This window comes from Coregonus clupeaformis, chromosome 16, assembly GCF_020615455.1.
Source record: "Coregonus clupeaformis isolate EN_2021a chromosome 16, ASM2061545v1, whole genome shotgun sequence".
Classification (NCBI taxonomy): domain Eukaryota; kingdom Metazoa; phylum Chordata; class Actinopteri; order Salmoniformes; family Salmonidae; genus Coregonus; species Coregonus clupeaformis.
Window position 1 is genome coordinate 59,347,943 of NC_059207.1, and position 22,966 is coordinate 59,370,908.

A 22,966-nucleotide genomic window follows, 5' to 3' on the forward strand; every position below is an offset into this window, starting at 1 on the left:
AGAAGAGAACGTGGTGGATTGGAAGCAAAATGAAGGACAATAAGAAGAAGAAGAAGAAGAAGAAGAAGAAGAAGAAGAAGAAGAAGAAGAAGAAGAAGAAGAAGAAGAAGAAGAAGAAGAAGAAGGCTTGAGGATGATGAGGAAGATGAAGATGAGGAAGATGAAGATGATGGTGTCCCTGGTCATACCATTGGCGGCAGTGTTGACGGCGAAAGCTGCGGCGATGTCAGCAAGGCTGGGGGCTGCAGCGGGGGCGGCGGGGGCGGTAGGGACCAAGGGCGGTGGCGTCTGCCTCCTCTCTGGGCCCTCCCGATGGCTGCGGAGGGGCCTGGCTTTCTGGAGGGGGGGGGCAGCTGCTCTCCTCACGCTCTCCTTGGCACTGCCAACCCACGCGCTGGCACCATCTGTACCTGACAGAGACAGAGAGAGAGAGAGAGAGGGGGACAAAGCTCAGCACTTTGTATGGTAATACCAGAGTCAAAACACAGCATTGATACTGAATTGATATTGCTGATACTGTTGAGAAATAGTGCAATCAGAGTCCATAGTCTGGATCTCAAAGGACATCCTCTTCCACATTAAGTGCTTCAATTTTCAACAAAATAGTGCCCAGTATGAGGAAAGGGGTGTCATTTCACATAAACCTACATACACAGAGTGGGCAGACGAAGCATCCCCTCTTCCCACTCACACTCTGTTCTGAAGCCATGTGAGTGGGCAGACGAAGCATACCCTCTTCCCACTCACACTCTGTTCTGAAGCCAAGTGAGTGGGCAGACGAAGCATCCCCTCATCCCATTCATACTCTGTTCTGAAGCCATGTGAGTGGGCAGACGAAGCATCCCCTCATCCCATTCATACTCTGTTCTGAAGCCATGTGAGTGGGCAGACAAAGCATCCCCTCATCTCATTCACACTCTGTTCTGAAGCCAACAGCAAAAATCACAACTTTCTCACACCTGCAAGAAAGTCCCAAGAACATCACCCGAAACAAACACCCCACTGGGCACAGATGCCAATTCAACGTTTATTCCACATTGGTTCAACGTCACTTTAATTGAAAACGACGTGGAAACAACGTTGATTCAACCAGTGTGTGCCCAGTGGGACAGACGCGTGGGAGGAGTGGAAAGAGCTTTGAGAACCTAAATAGATGTTGGAAAGGGTTTTTCGAAGGCATCTTATCATCTTAACCCACATTGCCGCCTTCCCTTCCCCTTGTTTCTATATTGACGCAACATGCATTCGACTACATGTCTGCATCCAAATGACCACTATTCCCCTACGGGGTGTACTGGTCAAAAAGGAGTGCACTGTGAAGTTAACTGGGCACCATGTGGGATGTTGCATAATAATCCCTCGTTATAAAACATTCCCACTGAGTCATCCAGAATCAGGAAGTGTCTCAGAGCATTCAGCCTGCTGCTGTGTCACCCTGAGTTCACACCTACGCAGCAGACAGACAGGTATCTGTGTGTGTGTGTGTGTGTGTGTGTGTGTGTGTGCGTGCGTGTGTGTGTGTGCTTGTATGTGAGGCCCTAGTGTTTGTGTGCGTGCGTGTGTCGATGTTGTATTAAGGGATTACCAGTCGTGACTCAACAGTGACCCCGGATCAATACCCTAAAGCGATGATTTTTGCCTCTAGACTTACCCTCAACTCCTCTGGAGGTGAAAACACCAACAGTACTGGGTGATATAAAAAGTCATAGTCAATCGATCAATAATATAAAAATAATCTTAGCAAAAATGTTGAATCAATCTGAAGAAACGATTAGAGTAGAAAGGTTCAGAACTTTTGTGAAACATTACAGCGCAGTTGAAAAATATATGGCAAACTGGATGGTGTTCAGAGATAAGTAGCTAGATCATGGCACTGGTTGTGGGTTCTATTCCTACAGGGGACCAGTATGAAAAATGTGTCCTTTGGTCTGGAGTCCAAATTTGAGATTTTTGGTTCCAACCGCCTTGTCTTTGTGAGACGCAGTGTGGGTGAACGGATGATCTCTGCATGTGTATTTCCCACCGTAAAGCATGGAGGAGGAGGTGTTATGGTGTGGGGGGTGGTTTGCTGGTGACACTGTCTGTGATTGATTTAGAATTCAAGGCACACTTAACCAGCATGGCTACCACAGCATTCTGCAGCGATACACCATCCCAGCTGGTTTGGGCTTAATGGGACTATCATTTGTTTTTCAACAGGACAATGACCCAACAAACCTCCAGGCTGTGTAAGGGCTATTTTACCAAGAAGGAGAGTGATGGATTGACGCATCAGATGACCTGGCCTCCACAATCACCTGACCTCAACCCAATTGAGATGGTTTGGGATGAGTTGGACTGAAGAGTGAAGGAATAGCAGTGCTCAGCATATGTGGGAACTCCTTCAAGACTGTTGGAAAAGCATAGCAAAGGGTGGCTATTTGAAGAATCTCAAATATAAAATATATTTTGATTTGTTTAACACTTTTTTGGTTACTACATGATTCCGTACGTGTTATTTCATAGTTTTGATGTCTTTGCTATTATTCTACAATGTAGAAAATAGTCAAACAAATAAAGAAAACCCCTTGAATGAGTAGGTGTGTCCAAACTTTTGACTGGTACTGTATATTTACCAAAAATATTTATGGGGGATTGGAAATGATAAAGAAAGAAAGAAAGAAAGAAAGAAAGAAAGAAAGAAAGAAAGAAAGAAAGAAAGAAAGAAAGAAAGAAAGAAAGAAAGAAAGAAAGAAAGAAAGAAAGAAAGAAAGAAAGAAAGAAAGAAAGAAAGAAAGAAAGAAAGAAAGAAAGAAAGAAAGAAAGAAAGAAAAAAGAAAGAAAGAAAGAAAGAAAGAAAGAAAGAAAGAAGGAAGCTAGGTTACACCATAGAAACAGAATAAACAGAATGCGGTTGGAAGCTGTAACCCTGGCAATCTGACTGGTGCACTCATATCCTGGTACCAGTCTCTGTAGCTGATACACTTCCTGTCTCTGTAGCTAATCCACTTCCTGTACTCCATGTCATGTACCAAAGAGACTGGCCTTTCTGCCATCTTTAAATATGAACATTCATTATTTAATGAGCTTGAGGCGAACAGAGGATTTGATCCTGATTGGATCACCCTCACTCACAGCTATCCTCCAATCACAACGATTATGAAAATAATGGAACTCTATATAAAAAAATCTCAATTTTCTTAGTCCAGACGAAACCAGTCGGTCAAAAGTTGCAAGCTCACGTCTAAATTCCAACCACAAAACGTCTTAGTTCCAACAACGTTAAAATGTTAGTTACGACAATGTAAGAATGTTAGTTACAACAACGTAAGAATGTTAGTTACAACAACGTAAGAATGTTAGTTACAACAACGTAAGAATGGCGCTGGAGGGAAGAGTAGCCGTTTTACCGGCTCCTAACCAATTGTGTTATTTTGTGTGTTTCTTTGCGCTGTTCATAACTTTTTTGTACATAATGGTTCCGCAATAGTTTATTATGACTGAAATATAGCCGGGTCAATATCACCATAAGGTGCCTTTGAGACTTCCTCATTTCCCCCCCAAAAAGCTGAGATTTTCCATTGAACTTCATATTCATTGTATTAAGTATATGTTATGCTGTTAGAAATGCATATTGGTCAAGCTCCCACACTTTTTATAAATTAACTGCAAGCAGACAATTTACATGCAAACAGCAAAATATGTCCACCCTGTCATGGACAATTTCAAAGCAGAATAAATACATTGTAATTACATAGTGATTATAAAACGTACATTTTCAGAAAACTATTTAGTCACTTTCTCAACAATATATTTTAGTTTATGGGAAAAGTATTTGGATAATAATGAAATTATGGCAAACTATTTGTTTCTCTATAAAATCTGCGAGAGTTGCACTTTCTTTTCTAAATAAAATCTAACAAAAAAGATATCTGGTCAAACTTTCAAACAATACTATTTGGCCCTCATTTGTTTATAAAGGAATCACACAAAAGATTTTGCTAATTTGTGAAAAAAAATTGTTTATTTTCATAGAACATGAAAATAACAGGGTGGACAGTGACATGACAGGGTGGACCCTGGGCATGACAGGGTGGACACGTTGTGAAATGTCATTGAATGGCCTCATAAATGCAAGGAACAATGCAAGAAAATTATGTAAAAAATGCCTTTTCCCATGTAGGGGGAAATTACAAGTTGAACAGACTGTTTTTGATCCACTCTACCTGCATGCAGCCACTGAATAAAGATGCCCAAAATGAGACATTAATGTGGCCTTCTAGCGTTAAACTCTGTACATCATTCTGCACAGTGAAAGTCAAACATTCAACTGTAGAACAAGAAGAAAAATGTTTTTTAAGTGGAGAACAGTTGATTTGAAAAAACAGAATATTACAGAAAGATCACTTGGACGCATCTCCAAACAGTCTCTCCCTTTCTGCCGAGACATGGCTCAGTTCTGCAGTTGCTGTTCCACATACTTCCATGCAGACACTTCAATCTGTACAGAGCACTTGTTCAGAGCCTGTGGTTCTGGTATTAGGCAAAGTACCTGCCAGTCATGGTACCAACAGATGTCGTCCCGAAGACTTGGCCATTTGAACTTGTTTATGCCATGGCGTTGCATACACTTAACTTTCACACTGTGCCCTTCTGCATCCATGATGATACCTGGGTATGCTTCATTGTCATAATTAACGACGCACCACTCTCCAATGTGCTTTACCTCAATCATTTCTGGTCTCCTAGGATTATCTGGTGTCTTTCCACATGCTGGGGACTTGTCAGATGAAACAGGAACATTAGCTAGAGTGACCTCTTGAAGGTTAAAGCAGGGGCAGTCCAAAACACCTTCCTCCCTTTTACACAGACATGAAATGTCTCTGTATTTCATTTGGCCGGGTGTCAGACTGATAGCTTGGTGGATTCTCATAGTGCCTTTTATGGCACTGGCCCTGTTTCTGGCTCTGGCTTGACTTTTTGCCTCTCTCCATTTCTTTATTTTTGCCCTCTTCTCTCTCTCACTGAGCTCATTGACACCCTTCTTCTTTCCAGTCTCTCTGTCTTTTTTCCATTTGACCCTTTCTTTCTCAAGGTACTTTCTTCTTCTGTCTGGGTCAGCATCACGATGTTCCCGATATCTCCTTGCTATCTCAGCTCCTTTTGATCTCATTCCTTGAAAAAGACGATTCAAAATGTTCCCTTACACACTTTAATTGGCAGTCCCGGTAAACTAGGCTTGCATTATCAAACTAGGTTTGCTGATACCGATATCGCCAAAAAAATTGTCCATATTGTCCATTCTTACTATGTATAGCATGTACTGTTATAAAATGTGTGTAATAGCTGTTGTAATATGTGTAACATTATCAGTATGTGGCCTAAACTATGCACATGTCCTTCCTGTCATGAACCATGTCCACCCTGTCATGGAAGGCTTGCTGACAGGGTGGACAATGACAGGGTGGACATTTTTGGCTAATGTTAGCATTTAATTAGCACATGGTGGACCTTCACTTAGCAACATACTACAGTTAGCAAGCTGACTGTGTACTGTTTTACAAATATATTTCAAAGTTCTGATAGGTTTTTCTATCAATTGATATTTCACTATGACAGAGTGGACATGTTAAGCTTGACAACATCCAACTACACACATCATATGATGAAAATTATGAAACATAAGTGTAAATACTTACTCTGCAACTAGACACTGCTTCAGCCTTCATTGAAGAAAGACAAAATGCTCGTAGTGATGTCACTGAAAACATCAGTGGGTTTCTTAAAGGGGCAGTTACCCCATAATGACAGGGTGGACAGCAATTTCAGGGACACATGCAAAATGTTCAATATGATTATGAAAATACAATATACATGATCAAAATTACTTGTTTTATCAAATAACTTATTGTGGACAGTAAAACCATGTAAAAAAAATTGGATTTAGTATCATTGAACCACTTATTCCACACACTGTAGTTAGCAGAGCAGTGTGTGGGACATGCCAAAATCACGGACATCCAATGAAAAACATTTAATAAAATGAAGGAAACACTTTTTTAGAGACTTATCATTCTACTGATATGTGTGCAAATGTTTGGCCACTTATAATAAGACCTCAGACTTTCATTATTCTGCTCCATTTTCATGATGACTGAGTGAGTCTGATGAGGACACCAAAGGCACCTCATAGTGATGCTGACTCAGGCGGTGGTGAAGTACATGCTGCTTATCCCAGACCAGGCCCTAATCCCCGACACTCAAAAAAAGGAAGAGGCGGCGTTATAGAGGCCGGCATGCGGGATATCTGACGAGACTACGTCGGCGAGTGGATGAACCGCCTCTACCCTCCGTTCTATTGGCAAACTTGCAATCACTGGAGAATAAACTGGACGAGCTCCGTTCAAGATTATCAACGTGATCTGAAAGACTGTAATATCCTATGTTTCTCCGATTCGTGACTGAACAAGGACATGGAAAATATAAATCGAGCTGTTTTTAATATGCATCGGCAGGACAGAACGGCAGCGTCTCGTAAACTCAAGGGGGGAGGGGTTGTGTGTCTCTTTGTTAACAACAGCTGGTGCGCGATCTCTAACATTAAGGAAGTCTCGCGGTTCTGCTCACCTGAGTTAGACTACCTCATGATAAGCTGTAGACCACACTATCTACCAAGAGAGTTTATCTATATTATTTGTAGCTGTCTTTTACCACCACAAACCGATGCTGGCACTAAGACCGCACTCAACAAGCTATATAGGAGCATGAGCAAACAAGAACATACTTAGTTACAACAACGTAAGAATGTTAGTTACAACAACGTAAGAATGTTAGTTACAACAATGTAAGAATGTTAGTTACAACAACGTAAGAATGTTAGTTACAACAACGTAAGAATGTTAGTTACAACAACGTAAGAATGTTAGTTACAACAACATAAGAATGGTAGTTACAACAACGTAACGATGCCGGCACTAAGACCACATAGGGCCATGAGCAAACAAGGAAATGGCGGCGCTCCTAGCGCTCCTAGCGCTCCTAGTGCTCCTAGCGCTCCTAGTGCTCCTAGTGCTCCTAGCGCTCCTAGCGCTCCTAGCGCTCCTAGTGCTCCTAGCGCTCCTAGCGCTCCTAGCGCTCCTAGTGCCCCTAGCGCTCCTAGCGCTCCTAGCGCTCCTAGTCGCCGGTTATTTTAATGAAGGGAAACTGAAATCCGTCCTCCCTAATTTCTACCAGCATCTCACCTGTGGAACTAGAGGCGTAACAACTCTAGATCACCTTTACTCCACACACAGAGGTGGATACAAAGCTCCCTCTCACCCTCCATTTGGCAAATCTGAACATAACTCTATCCTCCTGATTCCTGCTTACAAGCAAAAACTTAAACAGGAAGTACCAGTGACGCGCTCGATACGGGAAACACACCAACACAGTCGTGAAGAGGGCATGACAATGCCTCTACCCCATCAGGAGGTTGAAAAGATTTGGCGTGGGCCCTCAGATCCTCAAATAGTTCTACAGCTTCACCATTGAGAGCATCTTGACTGGTTGCATCACCGCCTGGTATGGCAACTGCTCGGCATCCGACCGCATGGCACTACAGAGGGTAGTGTGTACAGCCCAGTACATCACTGGGGCCAAGCTTCCTGCCATCCAGGACCTCTATACCAGGTGGTGTCAGAGGAAGGCCCTCAAAATTGTTAAAGACTCCAGCCACCTAAGTCATAGGCTGTGTCCCAATCCAGAGGCAGCTGAATGCGGCCTACCTACCCCCAAAGGCACCTACACTGCGGCCTACCTACCCCCAAAGGCACCTACCTTAGTAGGTAACGCTTTTCCAATAGGTAACTGCCATTTGGAACGGGATTCGAAGGCAGCATCACGTGACAACCTATTCAAATCCCACCGAGCGCAAGACGTTTGTAGCAACATTCCCACTGAGCGCAAGACGTTTGTTTACATTCTAGCCACTGTAGCAGCGTGAGCAACTAGTGCTAGTGATTCAGTGAACAACTATCCCAGAATGGAAATATCTGACACCAATAACAAGTAAACAAGTAACAGAATCGATCTCCTCAGTACCTGTAAAATGAATGAAGTTGACACTGACCAGAATAATGATCCTATGGTATAGGGTCCTCCTCTCACGCATGATGTCATACAGGCTACGTTTTTTATTTTTTTTGATAGCTAAATAAGCTTTTTAATATTTTCATAATTAACTGGGTGACACATTACCTTTAGCTATACAGAATATCTCACCACCGTGCGTTTCCATCTCCTCCCCTCTCCTTTATTCCTTTCTCTAGTGCACAGACAGGCTGTCAACAGTTTAGTCAAAGACAGTATGTTTACTTGTGAAAACATGTTACTATCGATATTTCCCAAATGAAGCACTGGGTAGCTGCAGGAACAGGGTTGGAGAGCCCATGGCATACAGAGTACTGGGTAGCTGGAGGAACAGGGTTGGAGAGCCCATGGCATACAGAGTACTGGGTAGCTGCAGGAACAGGGTTGGAGAGCCCATGGCATACAGAGCACTGGGTAGCTGGAAGAACAGGGTTGGAGAGCCCATGGCATACAGAGTACTGGGTATCTGGAGGAACAGGGTTGGAGAGCCCATGGCATACAGAGTACTGGGTAGCTGTCACGGCCGGTTGTGATACAGCCTGGAATCGAACCAGGGGGTCTGTAGTGACGCCTCGAGCACTGAGATGCAGTGCCTTAGACCGCTGTGTCACTCGGGAGCCCTCAAACAGTGGTTAATGCGTGGAGCAAAATAAGTGTTCTGATATTTATTCATCAGCTGCTCATATTAAGCACAGCTCTGCTACAAAACCAAAGTAGACTACAAAACGGACTGGTGGGAAAGCACTTGGCCTCCATTCACTATTTGAGTGCATACAGATGACATGTATTTCTTCCCCTGCCCTGTTCCTGCCCATTTGATAATGGGCCATTCTAAATCGAAAGTCATTTTACATATTAGTAAAGACAAGATTAAATTGAGAATAGTCTGATGGGTGAAAATATGATCACTTGATGAGAGAACAGCGTGTGCAGCCTGAGGCGAGGAACAGAGAACTTTCTCAAATCATCAACAGTTTATAGCCGCATCATGCAGCCCATATATCTTTAGATTACAGCTTATAGCCGCATCATGCTGCCCATATATCTTTAGATTACAGTTTATAGCCGCATCATGCTGCCCATATATCTTTAGATTACAGCTTATAGCCGCATCATGCAGCCCATATATCTTTAGATTACAGCTTATAGCCGCATCATGCAGCCCATATATCTTTAGATTACAGCTTATAGCCGCATCATGCAGCCCATATATCTATAGATTACAGCTTATAGCCGCATCATGCAGCCCATATATCTTTAGATTACAGCTTATAGCCGCATCATGCAGCCCATATATCTTTAGATTACAGTTTATAGCCGCATCATGCAGCCCATATATCTTTAGATTACAGTTTATAGCCGCATCATGCTGCCCATATATCTTTAGATTACAGTTTATAGCCGCATCATGCAGCCCATATATCTTTAGATTACAGTTTATAGCCGCATCATGCAGCCCATATATCTTTAGATTACAGCTTATAGCCGCATCATGCAGCCCATATATCTTTAGATTACAGTTTATAGCCGCATCATGCTGCCCATATATCTTTAGATTACAGCTTATAGCCGCATCATGCAGCCCATATATCTATAGATTACAGTTTATAGCCGCATCATGCTGCCCATATATCTTTAGATTACAGTTTATAGCCGCATCATGCAGCCCATATATCTTTAGATTAGAGTTTATAGCCGCATCATGCTGCCCATATATCTTTAGATTACATCTTATAGCCGCATCATGCAGCACATATATCTTTAGATTACAGCTTATAGCCGCATCATGCTGCCCATATATCTTTAGATTACAGTTTATAGCCGCATCATGCAGCCCATATATCTTTAGATTACAGTTTATAGCCGCATCATGCAGCCCATATATCTTTAGATTACAGCTTATAGCCGCATCATGCTGCCCATATATCTTTAGATTACATCTTATAGCCGCATCATGCAGCACATATATCTTTAGATTACAGCTTATAGCCGCATCATGCTGCCCATATATCTTTAGATTACAGTTTATAGCCGCATCATGCAGCCCATATATCTTTAGATTACAGTTTATAGCCGCATCATGCAGCCCATATATCTTTAGATTACAGCTTATAGCCGCATCATGCTGCCCATATATCTTTAGATTACAGCTTATAGCCGCATCATGCAGCCCATATATCTTTAGATTACAGCTTATAGCCGCATCATGCAGCCCATATATCTTTAGATTACAGCTTATAGCCGCATCATGCAGCTCATATATCTTTTGATTTCTAACACATTCTAAGGTTTGCATCATTCACAACTAAAGTTAACAAATAACTCTAAATCTAGCGTATAGGACCTGTTTCAAATTATCCCTTTTACACTCAACAGAGCCATTTCATATACGCACACACTCAGAAATGGGAAAAATATCTGTTCTATTTTATTCAGCTAAGATCAATTACATTCTTCTTACAGTAAAATCACATAATATAAAATGATATCATGGGACTTATGAGCATATCTTGTCTGCTAAATGAACAAGCCTACAGCCTATGGCATGGAGCATAGCCAGATAACATACAGTAGGCCAACTCATATTCTGTTCTTCTGAAATACATTTTTTTTTATTTCAGAATTATTCTTTAGACCTGACTAAAATAAATAATGGATTTGTTGTGATGGTGTGTATTAAATTGATTTATTAGACTTTTTTAAATGTAGATGTTCCAAAGGCTCGCATCAGCGGCAAAACCAGTGGAGAAAACGTCATGACCGCCACATCCCTAGTATGATGCAATCTAGCTAGATAAGGTGTAGGCTACTTCATCCTAATACATTTACGTCATTTAGCAGACGCTCTTATCCAGAGCGACTTATAGTTTGTGAGGGCATACATTATTATTTTTTATTTTATCATACTGGCCCCCCATGGGAATCTAACCCACAACCCTGGTGTTGCAAACGCCATGCTCTACCAACTGAGCTACATCCCTGCCGGACATTCCCTCCCCTACCCTGGACCAATTGTGCGCCGCCCCATGTCGCGGCCGGCTACGACAGAGCCTGCATTTTTTATTTTTTTTGGGGTGGGGTAAGGGGGGGTAGAAGGATTACTTTATCCTATCCCAGGTATTCCTTAAAGAGGTGGGGTTTCAAGTGTCTCCGGAAGGTGGTGAGTGACTCCGCTGTCCTGGCGTCGTGAGGGAGATTGTTCCACCATTGGGGTGCAAGAGCAGCGAACAGTTTTGACTGGGCTGAGCGGGAACTGTTCTTCCGCAGAGGAAGGGGAGCCAGCAGGCCAGAGGTGGATGAACGCAATGCCCTCGTTTGGGTGTAGGGACTGATCAGAGCCTGAAGGTATGGAGGTGCCGTTCCCCTCACAGCTCCATAGGCAAGCACCATGGTCTTGTAGCAGATGCGAGTTTCAACTGGAAGCCAGTGGAGTGTGCGGAGGAGGGGGGTGACGTGAGAGAACTTGGGAAGGTTGAACACCAGACGGGCTGCGGCGTTCTGGATGAGTTGTAGGGGTTTAATGGCACAGGCAGGGAGCCCAGCCAACAGCTAGTTGCAATAATCCAGACGGGAGATGACAAGTGCCTGGATTAGGACCTGTGCCACTTCCTGTGTAAGACAGGGTCGTACTCTCCGAATGTTGTAGAGCATGAACCTACAGGATCGGGTCACCGCCTTGATGTTAGCGGAGAACGACAGGGTGTTGTCCAGGGTCACGCCAAGGCTCTTTGCACTCTGGGAGGAGGACACAACGGAGTTGTCAACTGTGATGGCGAGATCATGGAACGAAAGTTCATAAGATAGATTGTAACTTCAATTCCTCAATTTAAGCAAAAACTTAAGAAGCTTCATAAGAGAAAAAAAAAAAAGTTCATAAGATAGATTGTAACTGCAATTCCATAACAATATCTTAAGATTGAATGATTTTCTTACAAACTTCTCAAATATATTTTTATGATGTTGGTTGCTAAGCAACTGATTTAGCTGCTATCTAGCTAGCAATGGCAATCATGTTAGCATATTTCCTACTAAGATTACTGTTCTAAAATTTTTTATTGGGTTTAAAATAATAAATACGGAAACTTTCAGATGAAATCTGTGAGTGAATTAAACATATTCCATTTATTTAATGAGCTTATTCGCTCACTGCCCTGAGTTTAAGACACAGGTTTAGCTATCTTGGAATTAAGAACAAATCCAAAAACGTTATTTTCAAGAATCTAATTTCTTCTTAACTTTTTGCTAAAAGAGAAACATAAGAAATAGCGCAAGAACATTTCCCATAACTTTTTTTGAGGAATAGCAACTTTGCTTAACTTTTCTTCATAAGTCTATAGTTAAGGAAACAATGGCAGTTAAGAAGAAATGTCTTCTTAAGAAGGTTTTGTGAATCTGGCCTCAAAACCAGAAACGTGGAAACATGAACGCTTGTCATTTTGAATAAATGTTAACATTTTGTGTTGGTTTTCCTGTATCTGCATGTGTCTGCACAGTCCCTAGTAATTCCCTAGTGAGGGACATCTCAAGTAGATTAACCTTCAACACTCATACGCTTGTTCAGTACATGAGGGCAAATTTGACAGCCACAGGTTTTTTTTTTTAATACACAGGACAGGAGTTTACAAGTTTTTGTTCCAGCCCTTCACTTACACCTAATTCAACTAATTGTGATCTAAATTGAAGACTTGTCCCAGTGCAATCCCCTGGGACAGAAAATCACATCTCTATTTTAGAGTGAGCTTCATGAGTTACAATGTCCAGACAAATCTGCATGATAAACAATGACAATGGGTGAATATATTTATATCTAAGATTGTGATGTTGCACACTCCTTTAATAAAATCCTCGAATATGGTGATTATCCTGGTGGCTGGGAGGTTCCCTCCCCAAAAAATGATTTCCATCTGCAGGGTGTAAGGGAGATGTTCTTCAACCCAGAACAAGCAGAGACAAGGGGAGAGGAATTAACCTCACTGCTCAAATGTCAGTGCTGCTTCAAGTTGCTGAAGCCACAACTACGTTTATTCATATGCAATTGTTTTGTTGACAGTTTCGCACATGTTTAGGCTTGGTCAAGTTGTTTACAGTATGAGTTGAATAACTTAGCCTCTAACTAGTAACACCAACTAGTAACACCAACCCCAACACAATAGGGGAAGAGAAAGTGTCAAGAGAAAGTTAGCTAGCGTTAGCATGATAAAACAGACACTGCATTCAGCTAGCTAGCGAAACAGACTCATCAACAGAACGCACAAATAAACTTGGCTGGCTAGCAAGCCTAGACTGAACAGAACACAGTTGGATGCATGTCGTACTTTTTCGTCAGATGTTGTTGAAATGTCTTTGATCCAAACAAGTCGATCAGGACTGTTTTCTCCTGCCAAGCCAAAGCAATGGAGTGAAACATTTTTACATTTTTACATTTTTGTCATTTAGCAGACGCTCTTATCCAGAGCGACTTACAGGAGCAATTAGGGTTAAGTGCCTTGCTCAAGGGCACATCAACAGATTTTTCACCTAGTCGGCTCGGGGATTAGAACCAGCGACCTTTCGGTTACTGGCACTACGCTCTTAACCACTAAGCTACCTGCCGCCCCGAAACGTGATCAGGTGTCCACTTTAGTCCCTGAAAACAAATGGGAAAAAATGGGAAAAAATTATTTGCTACATGTCTTTAGCTGGTTAGAAAGTTCATAAATTCATGATTTTAAAACTGTCCAGGTTTTCACAATTGACCCATTGCTGAATCTATGATTAGGTCTATTGCTGAATCTATGATTAGGTCTAGTTAGTTTAGTTGTTCATCTCTAAACAGCTGATAAGCAGGACAAGATCACCAACTAACATTAACGTTAGCTAGCTATCTCGTATGACGTGCTTGCTAGCTAGCTAGCTAGCTTGGCAACGGGCTGATAAACAACAGTTACTCAATATTTGAATTCAAAATTCATATGAAAGTAATTAGTTGAAAATTGTAACATAATTTGGTGAATAAATAAATATTATACTTACATTTCTCCAAGTTATTCTGTACTCTTCTGGAACATGTTGTCCCAAGTGGGGATTTGGGTCCGCCATTAATTCAGAATTGTTTAGAATTTCCTGTGCGCCGCAAGGTGTTATTGGATAGCCTACAAAGGATACATGGGATGCTGTCTTCAAAATCACTACCCACACACTCACACATACTACACCGACACTCTAACACACACACACACACACACACACACATGCATATTGACTTCACACACACACTCACACATAGACACACTTTCACACTCTTTCACACTCTTGACATACGCTGCTGCTATTCTGTTTATTATATACCCTGATTGCCTAGTAACTTTTACCCCTACCTACATGTACATATTACCTCAATTACCTCAACTACCTGGCACCCCTGCGCATTGACTCGGTACCGGTACTCCTTGTATATAGCCTCATTATTACCTCAACTACCTTGTACCCCTGCACATTGACTCGGTACCGGTACTTCCTGTATGTGGCCTCATTATTGTCATTTTATTGTGTTAGTTATCATTCTAAATGTTTTTCTTTTTTTCTTTTGTGTTTTTTAGGGGGTAGATCAGCTTTAATATTGCAGATAGATTGTAACTTCCATCAATGTAATTGTCTGCATCACTTCCAATCCCCCATATGTTTTTTTTTTCTCGCAAATATACTCATATATATATACTCATACATACATACATACACATACATATACATACACATATACATTTCCTTTTTAAAAATATATTTCCCTTTATTACTTTCCAACCCCGCCACCCCTTCCCTAATTGGAGTAAACTAGTGAACAACAACGCTTAGGCCTCTACTTCCAGCTTATACATACTATATACATTTTAAGGACACAGTCAATTTTACAATAATTCTATATTGTTTGTTTTTACTCCTGAACTTCCTCTACCCTCAACCTCTCCGATCATTTTCATGATGTCCATCCGTTTTTTTCTATATGCCATATCTTTCTAACTGTGCTCCTTCACAAAAGCTCTCAACCTATAACCTATATACTTATTATGGACACAGTATGCTTTACATTAGTTATCTTTGTTATTATTTGTTGTTAGTTGTTATTAGTCCCATCCTTCAATTCCATTCAACACCTCCCATCTATCTCTTAACACCATCCATAATGGATTTCTATTTGCCATATATTTTTCAACCGTACTGTGATGTCTTACAAAAGTTCTGAACCTTTCTATTCTCATTGTTTCTACAGATTGTAAATTGAAAATAAACATTTTTGCTAAAAGTATTATTATACTATTGATCGATTGACTATGACTTTTCAGATCACCCAGTAGTGCTATCTGCAGGGTTAGCTCCAGGTAAATATTGCAATCCTTTAGCCATTCCTGTACCTGTGTCCAAAAACAAGCTACAAATGGACAGTAACAGAGCTGGCAAGATTGTATCCCCCATATAAATAACATTCTATTGTTAGCAAGAATTTTATATAATAAATTAAATTACAAAATTCTAAGTTTTGAATCCTGCATATATTTTTAAATGTTGTCATGGAAAATATTTATGTTATTTCCAAAAACCAATGGCCAACTCCGCCGTAAATCCAGAGCATATTGAACGTTGAGATTCCCTAAAGGGCAGTCTCTTTGGCAATGACAAGGAGTGGCAAGGAGTGGAATGTTAGGTAAAAAGACTGGTACCCAGACTAGTAAACACATGGGTACACTCGCAATTGCTGCCTGCTATTGTGATGCAATAATTTCCATGGTAATTTGGAATATTCTATCAACTGATACTGGATTGCCATGGTATGGTAGAATGTTCATTCGAATGATGCTGACTGTTGTGGCTCATGCAATGCTTTTTTGCAATGTCAGTTGAGTTGACTTAACAAACTACAGCACAAATTACAGTTCAAATTACAGCATAGGCTGCCAGTCCACCCACTATACCATCATTGACATAAATGGGGACGCCCATTCTATTCACTCTATTTCTACGGGCTACACATTGATCTGGTGCTTTGGATTTGGAGGCGTCTGTCTGGTTTGTTATTCTTTGTGTTATGTTGTTTTGGAACTAGTAGGACTTTGGTAACAGCCTCTTCAAACAGAAAACTAGAATGACTTTGGTAACACCCTCTTAAAAAACTACAAATAACAGAAAACCACTTCTTCTTTATTACCTCAGAAATGTAATCAAGAGGATCTCCAGAGGACTGCATGCTAATGCATCAGTGTCCTTCATCTCTGACACTCCCTCCCCGTCCTGACTGACATCAGTGTCCTTCATCTCTGACACTCCCTCCCCGTCCTGACTGACATCAGTGTCCTTCATCTCTGACACTCCCTCCCCGTCCCGACTGACATCAGTGTCCTTCATCTCTGACACTCCCTCCCCGTCCTGACTGACATCAGTGTCCTTCATCTCTGACACTCCCTCCCCGTCCTGACTGACATCAGTGTCCTTCAACTCTCACTCCCTCCCCGTCCTGACTGACATCAGTGTCCTTCATCTCTGACACTCCCTCCCCGTCCTGACTGACATCAGTGTCCTTCATCTCTGACACTACCTCCCCGTCCTGACTGACATCAGTGTCCTTCAACTCTGACACTACCTCCCCGTCCTGACTGACATCAGTGTCCTTCAACTCTGACACTCCCTCCCCGTCCTGACTGACATCAGTGTCCTTCAACTCTGACACTCCCTCCCGTCCTGACTGACATCAGTGTCCTTCTTCTCTCACTCCCTCCCCGTCCTGACTGACTAAATCCCATCACAGTGATAAACAGCTCATTCCATTTAGGCAAAATAAATTACCTCTGCTTGGTAGGTGTGAGTATTTGTGTATGTATGATGATGATGAGTCGATGAGTGACTTTCTGTCTGACAGAATGCAGGTGTGTGTGTGTGTTACTGTGTGTGTGTGTGTGTGTGTGTGCGTGCGTGTGCATGTGTGTGAATACACTCAGGGAGATTTTAATTAGATGTGTGTGTGTGTGTGTGTGTTTGTGTTTATGTGTGTGAGTGTGTGTGCGTGTGCGCGTGTGCACGTGTGAGTGTGTGTGTGCGCGTGTGTGCAAGTGCGTGTGCGTGCGTGTGCATGTGTGTGAATACACTCAGGGAGATTTTAATTAGATGTGTGTGTGTGTGTTTGTTTGTGTGTGTGTGTTTATGTGTGCGTGTGCGTGTGCGCGTGTGCACGTGTGTGTGACTGTAAGTGGTATGCAAATCATTCTGTCCCCACTGTGTCCAAGACTTCCTTCCCCTGACCTGAACCATCCTGCAACGCTTTACCATCCAATGTCGAACAAATATAATTCACCATATTGTCTACCTCCACCACTCTCAGCGACTATAAATTACTAGATTAGATATGAAACACCTGTGATGACATTGACACGTTTCAGTCCTGCTTCATATGAAACACCTGTGATGACATCGACACGTTTCAGTCCTGCTTCATGGACCAAAGAACAACACGTTTTGGGTGGATGGCCTTTGGACAAGAGCTGCCAGTATGGTAGTAATATTGGGTAGCGATGGCAGAACATGTCACATTCAGTGAGTTGAAAATATTCATCATGAAAAAAAAATATATATATATATCTCTTACCTGCTGTGACCTGCTGAGTGTCTTGGGTGAATGCAGTCTGCTTGGCAGTGGTGATCTCTGGCCACTGGTCGACATCATCAGTAACAATGGGAACGTCCTGAGGTTCCTCCTCAGGTTCTGCCTCCATCTTCTTGGGCCCCTTGGTCCCTTTTTTAATTTCCTCTCCGCCCAGCTCCCGGTCACCTTCCTGGGCCTTGAACAGGGCGCTGTAGGGCAGGTCCAGGAGGAGCATCTCCACATTGCTGGTTGGAACCCGGCACGGGGCATTGGCAGGCTGCTGCAAGCCCATTGGAGGTGCTTTCCCCTGGGGCTGGAGGGCTGGGAAGTCAGCCATCAGGTCATAAAGCTCCTGCTGGGGTGTTGGTGGTGATGGAGTTGGGGACTTATTTGGGACCGTACTCCTGGCGGCTGGGACCTTGGCTGGGGCTGGAGAAGGGGCTGTGGCTTGGGCCGTACTCCTCATTGCTGGGACCTTGGCTGGGGCTGTAATCCTGGCGGCTGGGACCTTGGCTGGAGTTGGGACTGGGACAGGAGTTGGGGCTGGAGCTGAGGCCTTGGTAGAGGCAGGCACTTTGCCCAGAAGGTTAAAGGGGCCAGGGATGGGGATGAGAGGCGCGGGGAGGTTGGCAGGCGGGGAGCCCTGGCACAGCCTGTCAGCTTGCCACGGAGAGGCGGCGCTCGGCAGAGGGGGGAAGTCATCATAGCTGGGGGCGAGGTTGGGGGCCAGGTCGGGGAGCAGTGTTGAGAGGTCGGGGAGCAAGTTGGGAACCTGGGGGGAGAGGTTAGCACCGAGGTTGGGGATCATCAGGATGGGGTTCAACAGGTAGGGGTTAGGTAGGTTGAGCGGTTCCACCTCAGACTTGTACTGTTCCACCATGATGGACCTGTCCTCCTCTCTACCCTCCTGTCCTGGGATCAGGAGGTCCCTGAGGTACCTCTCAATGGACCTTCTCTGCTCCTCCTCTGTGTTCACCTATAATTGAAAAATAGAATAACATGGTCATCTAAACTAATGTTTTTTATATTAAAAGCAGTTTACAGTTAATACATATAGGGGTAGTTTACCCTTTCAGATTGTCCTCTTAGATCGCTTTTAGTCCAGCACTAGGCTTAATCTGTGTCCAGGAAACCACCCCTTAGTGGACTATCTGATGATCAAACCCACTATCTCTGATGAAGCAAAAATCTAACCTTTTCCTCCTCCTTCTCCTCCTCTTTCCGCTTCTTCTCCACTTGTGTCTCCCATATGGGGTCATCGCCATGGGAACAGTGGTCACCACGGACACGGAGCTGAGCGGAACCGGAGAGGTCACGTCGTTCTTTCTCTGCCTGTGATGTCAGAGTCTGGAACTCCCTCTCTACCATCAGAGAGATCTCATCCAGCCTATTCAGAATATGAAGAGAGAGAGAGAGAGAGAGAGCAAGAGAGAGAGAGAGAGAGAGAGAGAGAGAGAGAGAGAGAGAGAAGAGAGAGAGAGAGAGAGAGAGAGAGAGAGAGAGAGAGAGAGAGAGAGAGAGAGACGGAAGAGAGAGAGAGAGAGAGAGAGTGAGAGAGAGGGTTGAGATTGTTCAATGATGGGTTGTCATGGATCATGCATTTTTTATGATATGTCATGATGATGATGATGATGATGATGATAATGATGATGATGATGATGTGGATATTGTGGATGATGGTGATGATGATGATGATGATGATGATGATGATGATGATGATGATGATGATGATGATGATGATGATGATGATGATGATGATGTGGATATTGTGGATGATGATGTTGATGTTGATGATGATGATGATGATGATGATGATGTGGATATTGTGGATGATGGTGATGATGATGGTGATGATGATGATGAATCATGGCTTAATCATTAATTTAACACCTTTACATCCATGATCTATCAACATCATCACTTCAGTCATGCTATGCTATTGCGTGCCGTTGGAGCAGCTCATCCATCCCATGATCAAATAGACCTGTAGCTACACAGACAGACTCCTCCTAAAACACAGAATCAACTATTTAGAGCTGCTAAGTCAACAAACAGCAGCCACTAGTGTAGTGTATTAAGATTATGATGGTGTTAAATGTTTTTCATGAAGAAATTGAATGTTGTTTATGTTAGTATCAAGAGGGAATGTTTTAGGTGTAACGCCACATACAACAGACAAGAAGTGTGTTGTAGACAGGGGAGACTGGTGATTGGCCAGAAGAGGGAGCATCATTGTTTATAAATAGGGGAAAACGAAGGAGAGGGCAGACGAACAGCCATTCTGGGCGTCACTCTCCGGGTGTCATGTCACCTGTCACTCATGCTGAAGCTTGTGAGCTGAATAAACCTTATGATCAACGTTCAGTATGAGCAGACTCCTTTTGTTCATCAGCAATAATTGCCACCACTCACTCGATACGACACTAGCTAAACCAAACATGGGCAACCAGTGGACATCTCTGTTCTGCCTCTCCCTCTCTCCATACATCCCTCCTTCCCTCCCTTGCAATGCAAGGCGTGGGACAGCCGCCGGTCTCCAGGTATTCATTTTTTATGAGGCTGATTCTAGTCACTGGCCCGTCGCCACGCCGAGCCCCGATGCGGAACAGACGGTGCACCAGGGCCTGGGCCGCCAACCTCGGCCCGTTGGATCCTGAACAGATGGCTGAGCATTAGCGTGGGCCTGAGACAGAATAATAAGGGATGCAAGGCCAGTAGCTAACCGTCAGCCGTCAACCGCCAGCGAGCACAAAAGGAGGCCCTCTCCTCCAGAGCGAAGGGGAGAAAACTGAAATCGAACTGTTCTTGGCAGAGAGGTTTGGAACTCTCTTATTGGTCTATTAGCTAATTTACCACCTGGTGATGTCACCAGGCAGGCCGAAGCTCCATCCCACCAAAACAGGCTGACATTTCAGTCTGTCTTTTCAAACAACATTATCTTAATTTTCACAATTTCACAGTATTATTCCAACCTCATAGTGTGGAAATATACTGTATATACTGTAAACATAGGAAAATCAAGTGGTTGACTGCCCTGGGCCTTTAATTCAACAGCTCCACTTTACATTCAAATTGGGTGCGTTCGTAAATTCACTCTGGCTATCTACTCCGATTTCAGAGCACTCTCAAAAGGACTTACTTAAATTGTTGCCAGCAGCACAGTTACAGTCACCAATAGATAACATGAAAACAGCCTACCCAGCTCTGCTAGTGCGAGTAAAAATGGTGAGAGTGAAGTGTTCTCTCATTTGTGTCTGGAAGTAGTTAGCAAGCTAGCCAACGTGGGTGCTTGACTGACGTTGTGAGGTCAGAACGCTCTGATCAACCCAACTCCTCGGCCAGAGCGTCCAGTGTGCGCTCTGAACACTCTGAGACCGAAACGCTCTGAATTTACAAATGGACAATCTGACAACGCTCTGTGCGCACTCTGGCACTCCAGATTGAATTTACGAACACAACCTTGATGTGAGGTCAGAATGCTCCGATCAAGCCTACTCATCCACCCGAGCGTCCAGTATGCACTCTGAATGCTCCTTGAGCGAAACGCTCTGAATTTATGAACCGACAATCTGACTATGCATTCTGAAACACTGGAGGCCATTTGCGAACACATCCATTTATGATTAGATGCAGCTAAGTTTAGCATCACTCACGACATATGGAGCTGGGCGATTCTGATAGGCCTAAACGGAAAACGTATGGGCAGATATCAACACAGTCGACTAGGATTCTTGCTTGATGACTTGCAGAGTTAACATTATAGTAGTAAATAATAATCTGACAGTGTAGTGAGCGGTTACCTTGGATCCGTGATTTTGATAAGCATATGTTTTCTCCGTGTATCAGGACACTTATTGGCTCGGACTTCGCAGTGGATGTTTTGAGGCCTCACAGGGGGGACCGGTTCTTCTTCTGCGCGGCCCTCCCGATCCGGTGGGTGTTTGTGAGCTGGGACCATACTGTCCTTCTCCATGTGTGGCCATATTCCAAATTCAGCTTTCTTCGAGTCTCTCCATATTTTGGCACAGACTCGGTCAAAGTCATCCTCCGGTGCACCTGGATGGATCCAAAGCGAGCGAGGAAACGGTCCCACAGTGATCCAAGATCGCTTTAAAGTGGTCCGGCGTGGCCTGAAAGGATCATCCGATATCATTTGTCTTGATGTTTGGGCGATCAAATTATTATTTTCCGACAAGCATCCTTTCAGATACATAGGATTAATGATGAACGCAATGATTGGAATGTTTGGGTTTGAAATTGTTTTGAATTTGAAGGGCAATGAAAAATAACAAATGCATAACTGCAACCATGGTGACATGATTGTTGTTTCCAAAGAACGCAGTACCTGCGCTTTTTGTGTGGGCTCAAATTCTAAAGGTTGGTATTGAGATTTGGAGATTGGAATTTCAATAACAAAACAAAGTCAAGGCCGACTGAACATATAAAATAATACTCAATATTCAAAGTAATATTGGCAGTCATAATTGAATGATGGTGTTTAGCGTAATATGAGTTGTTTGGACCACGCAACCTTAATCAGATAATGTGATGGTTTTATAATTGGCGTCTTCAGAGTAGGAAGCATAATATCACGTGTTTCAACAAAATAGCCTACATAAACAATTTATGAAAATATGATGTAAATTTGTGAAAACCCCTGTTTTGTGTATTTTCTTGCTTGGATAGCTGTTACTTAAAAGCCAACCTGGACAGCATTCTGGGAATTGTGCCATTCATTGTTGATCTTTGTCAACACAAGACAATATTTGTCTGTTAGGCCTACATGGTGTGGTAGGGAAAATATGGTTCTCTGTAGCTCAGCTGGTAGAGCATGGCGCTTGTAACGCCAAGGTAGTGGGTTCGATCCCCGGGACCACGCATACACAAAAATGTATGCTCGCATGACTGTAAGTCGCTTTGGATAAAAGCGTCTGCTAAATGGCTTGTTATTATTATATATTCTAACGTTACTCCCTTTCCAACCAAGACACACGAATAAAAGAGCAAACAGGACACATGGGCTTACAAAAAATCGTTCAGCAATTCTAGAACAGGAAAGGAAATCATTCATATAATGTCCAAGGTTCTCTGAGCAGAGTAGGATACATTATTATTACTAGCCTATTATTAAGTTCATATTCCTTATGAGGTAAATAGTTGTGTGATAATTTCTGCTTGCAATGTACAAAAGCAACTGAGTGCACCTTCATTCAGAGGCCTACTGCTCTCTCTCTCTCTCTCTCTCTCTCTCTC

The 22,966-nt window shown here is 43.0% G+C and overlaps 1 protein-coding gene across 4 annotated transcripts in view; it reads right to left on the reverse strand.

Moving 5' to 3' along the window:
* Positions 1 to 22,966, reverse strand: part of LOC121585242 (max-binding protein MNT) — a 42,453-nt gene that overhangs the window by 18,092 nt on the left and 1,395 nt on the right. For 2 of the 4 annotated variants that reach the window (XM_041901692.2, XM_041901694.2), the window contains exons 1-4: positions 21,514 to 21,963; positions 18,908 to 19,100; positions 17,717 to 18,689; positions 189 to 410 (exon numbers count right to left, since the gene is read on the reverse strand). In XM_041901692.2, coding sequence (XP_041757626.1) covers positions 189 to 410; positions 17,717 to 18,689; positions 18,908 to 19,100; positions 21,514 to 21,926 — 1,801 coding nt within the window. In that variant the 5' untranslated portion in view covers positions 21,927 to 21,963. Of the gene's footprint in view, positions 1 to 188; positions 411 to 17,716; positions 18,690 to 18,907; positions 19,101 to 21,513; positions 21,964 to 22,966 lie in introns of those variants that run through there. The other 2 variants (XM_041901693.2, XM_041901695.2) reach the window with 2 other exon arrangements.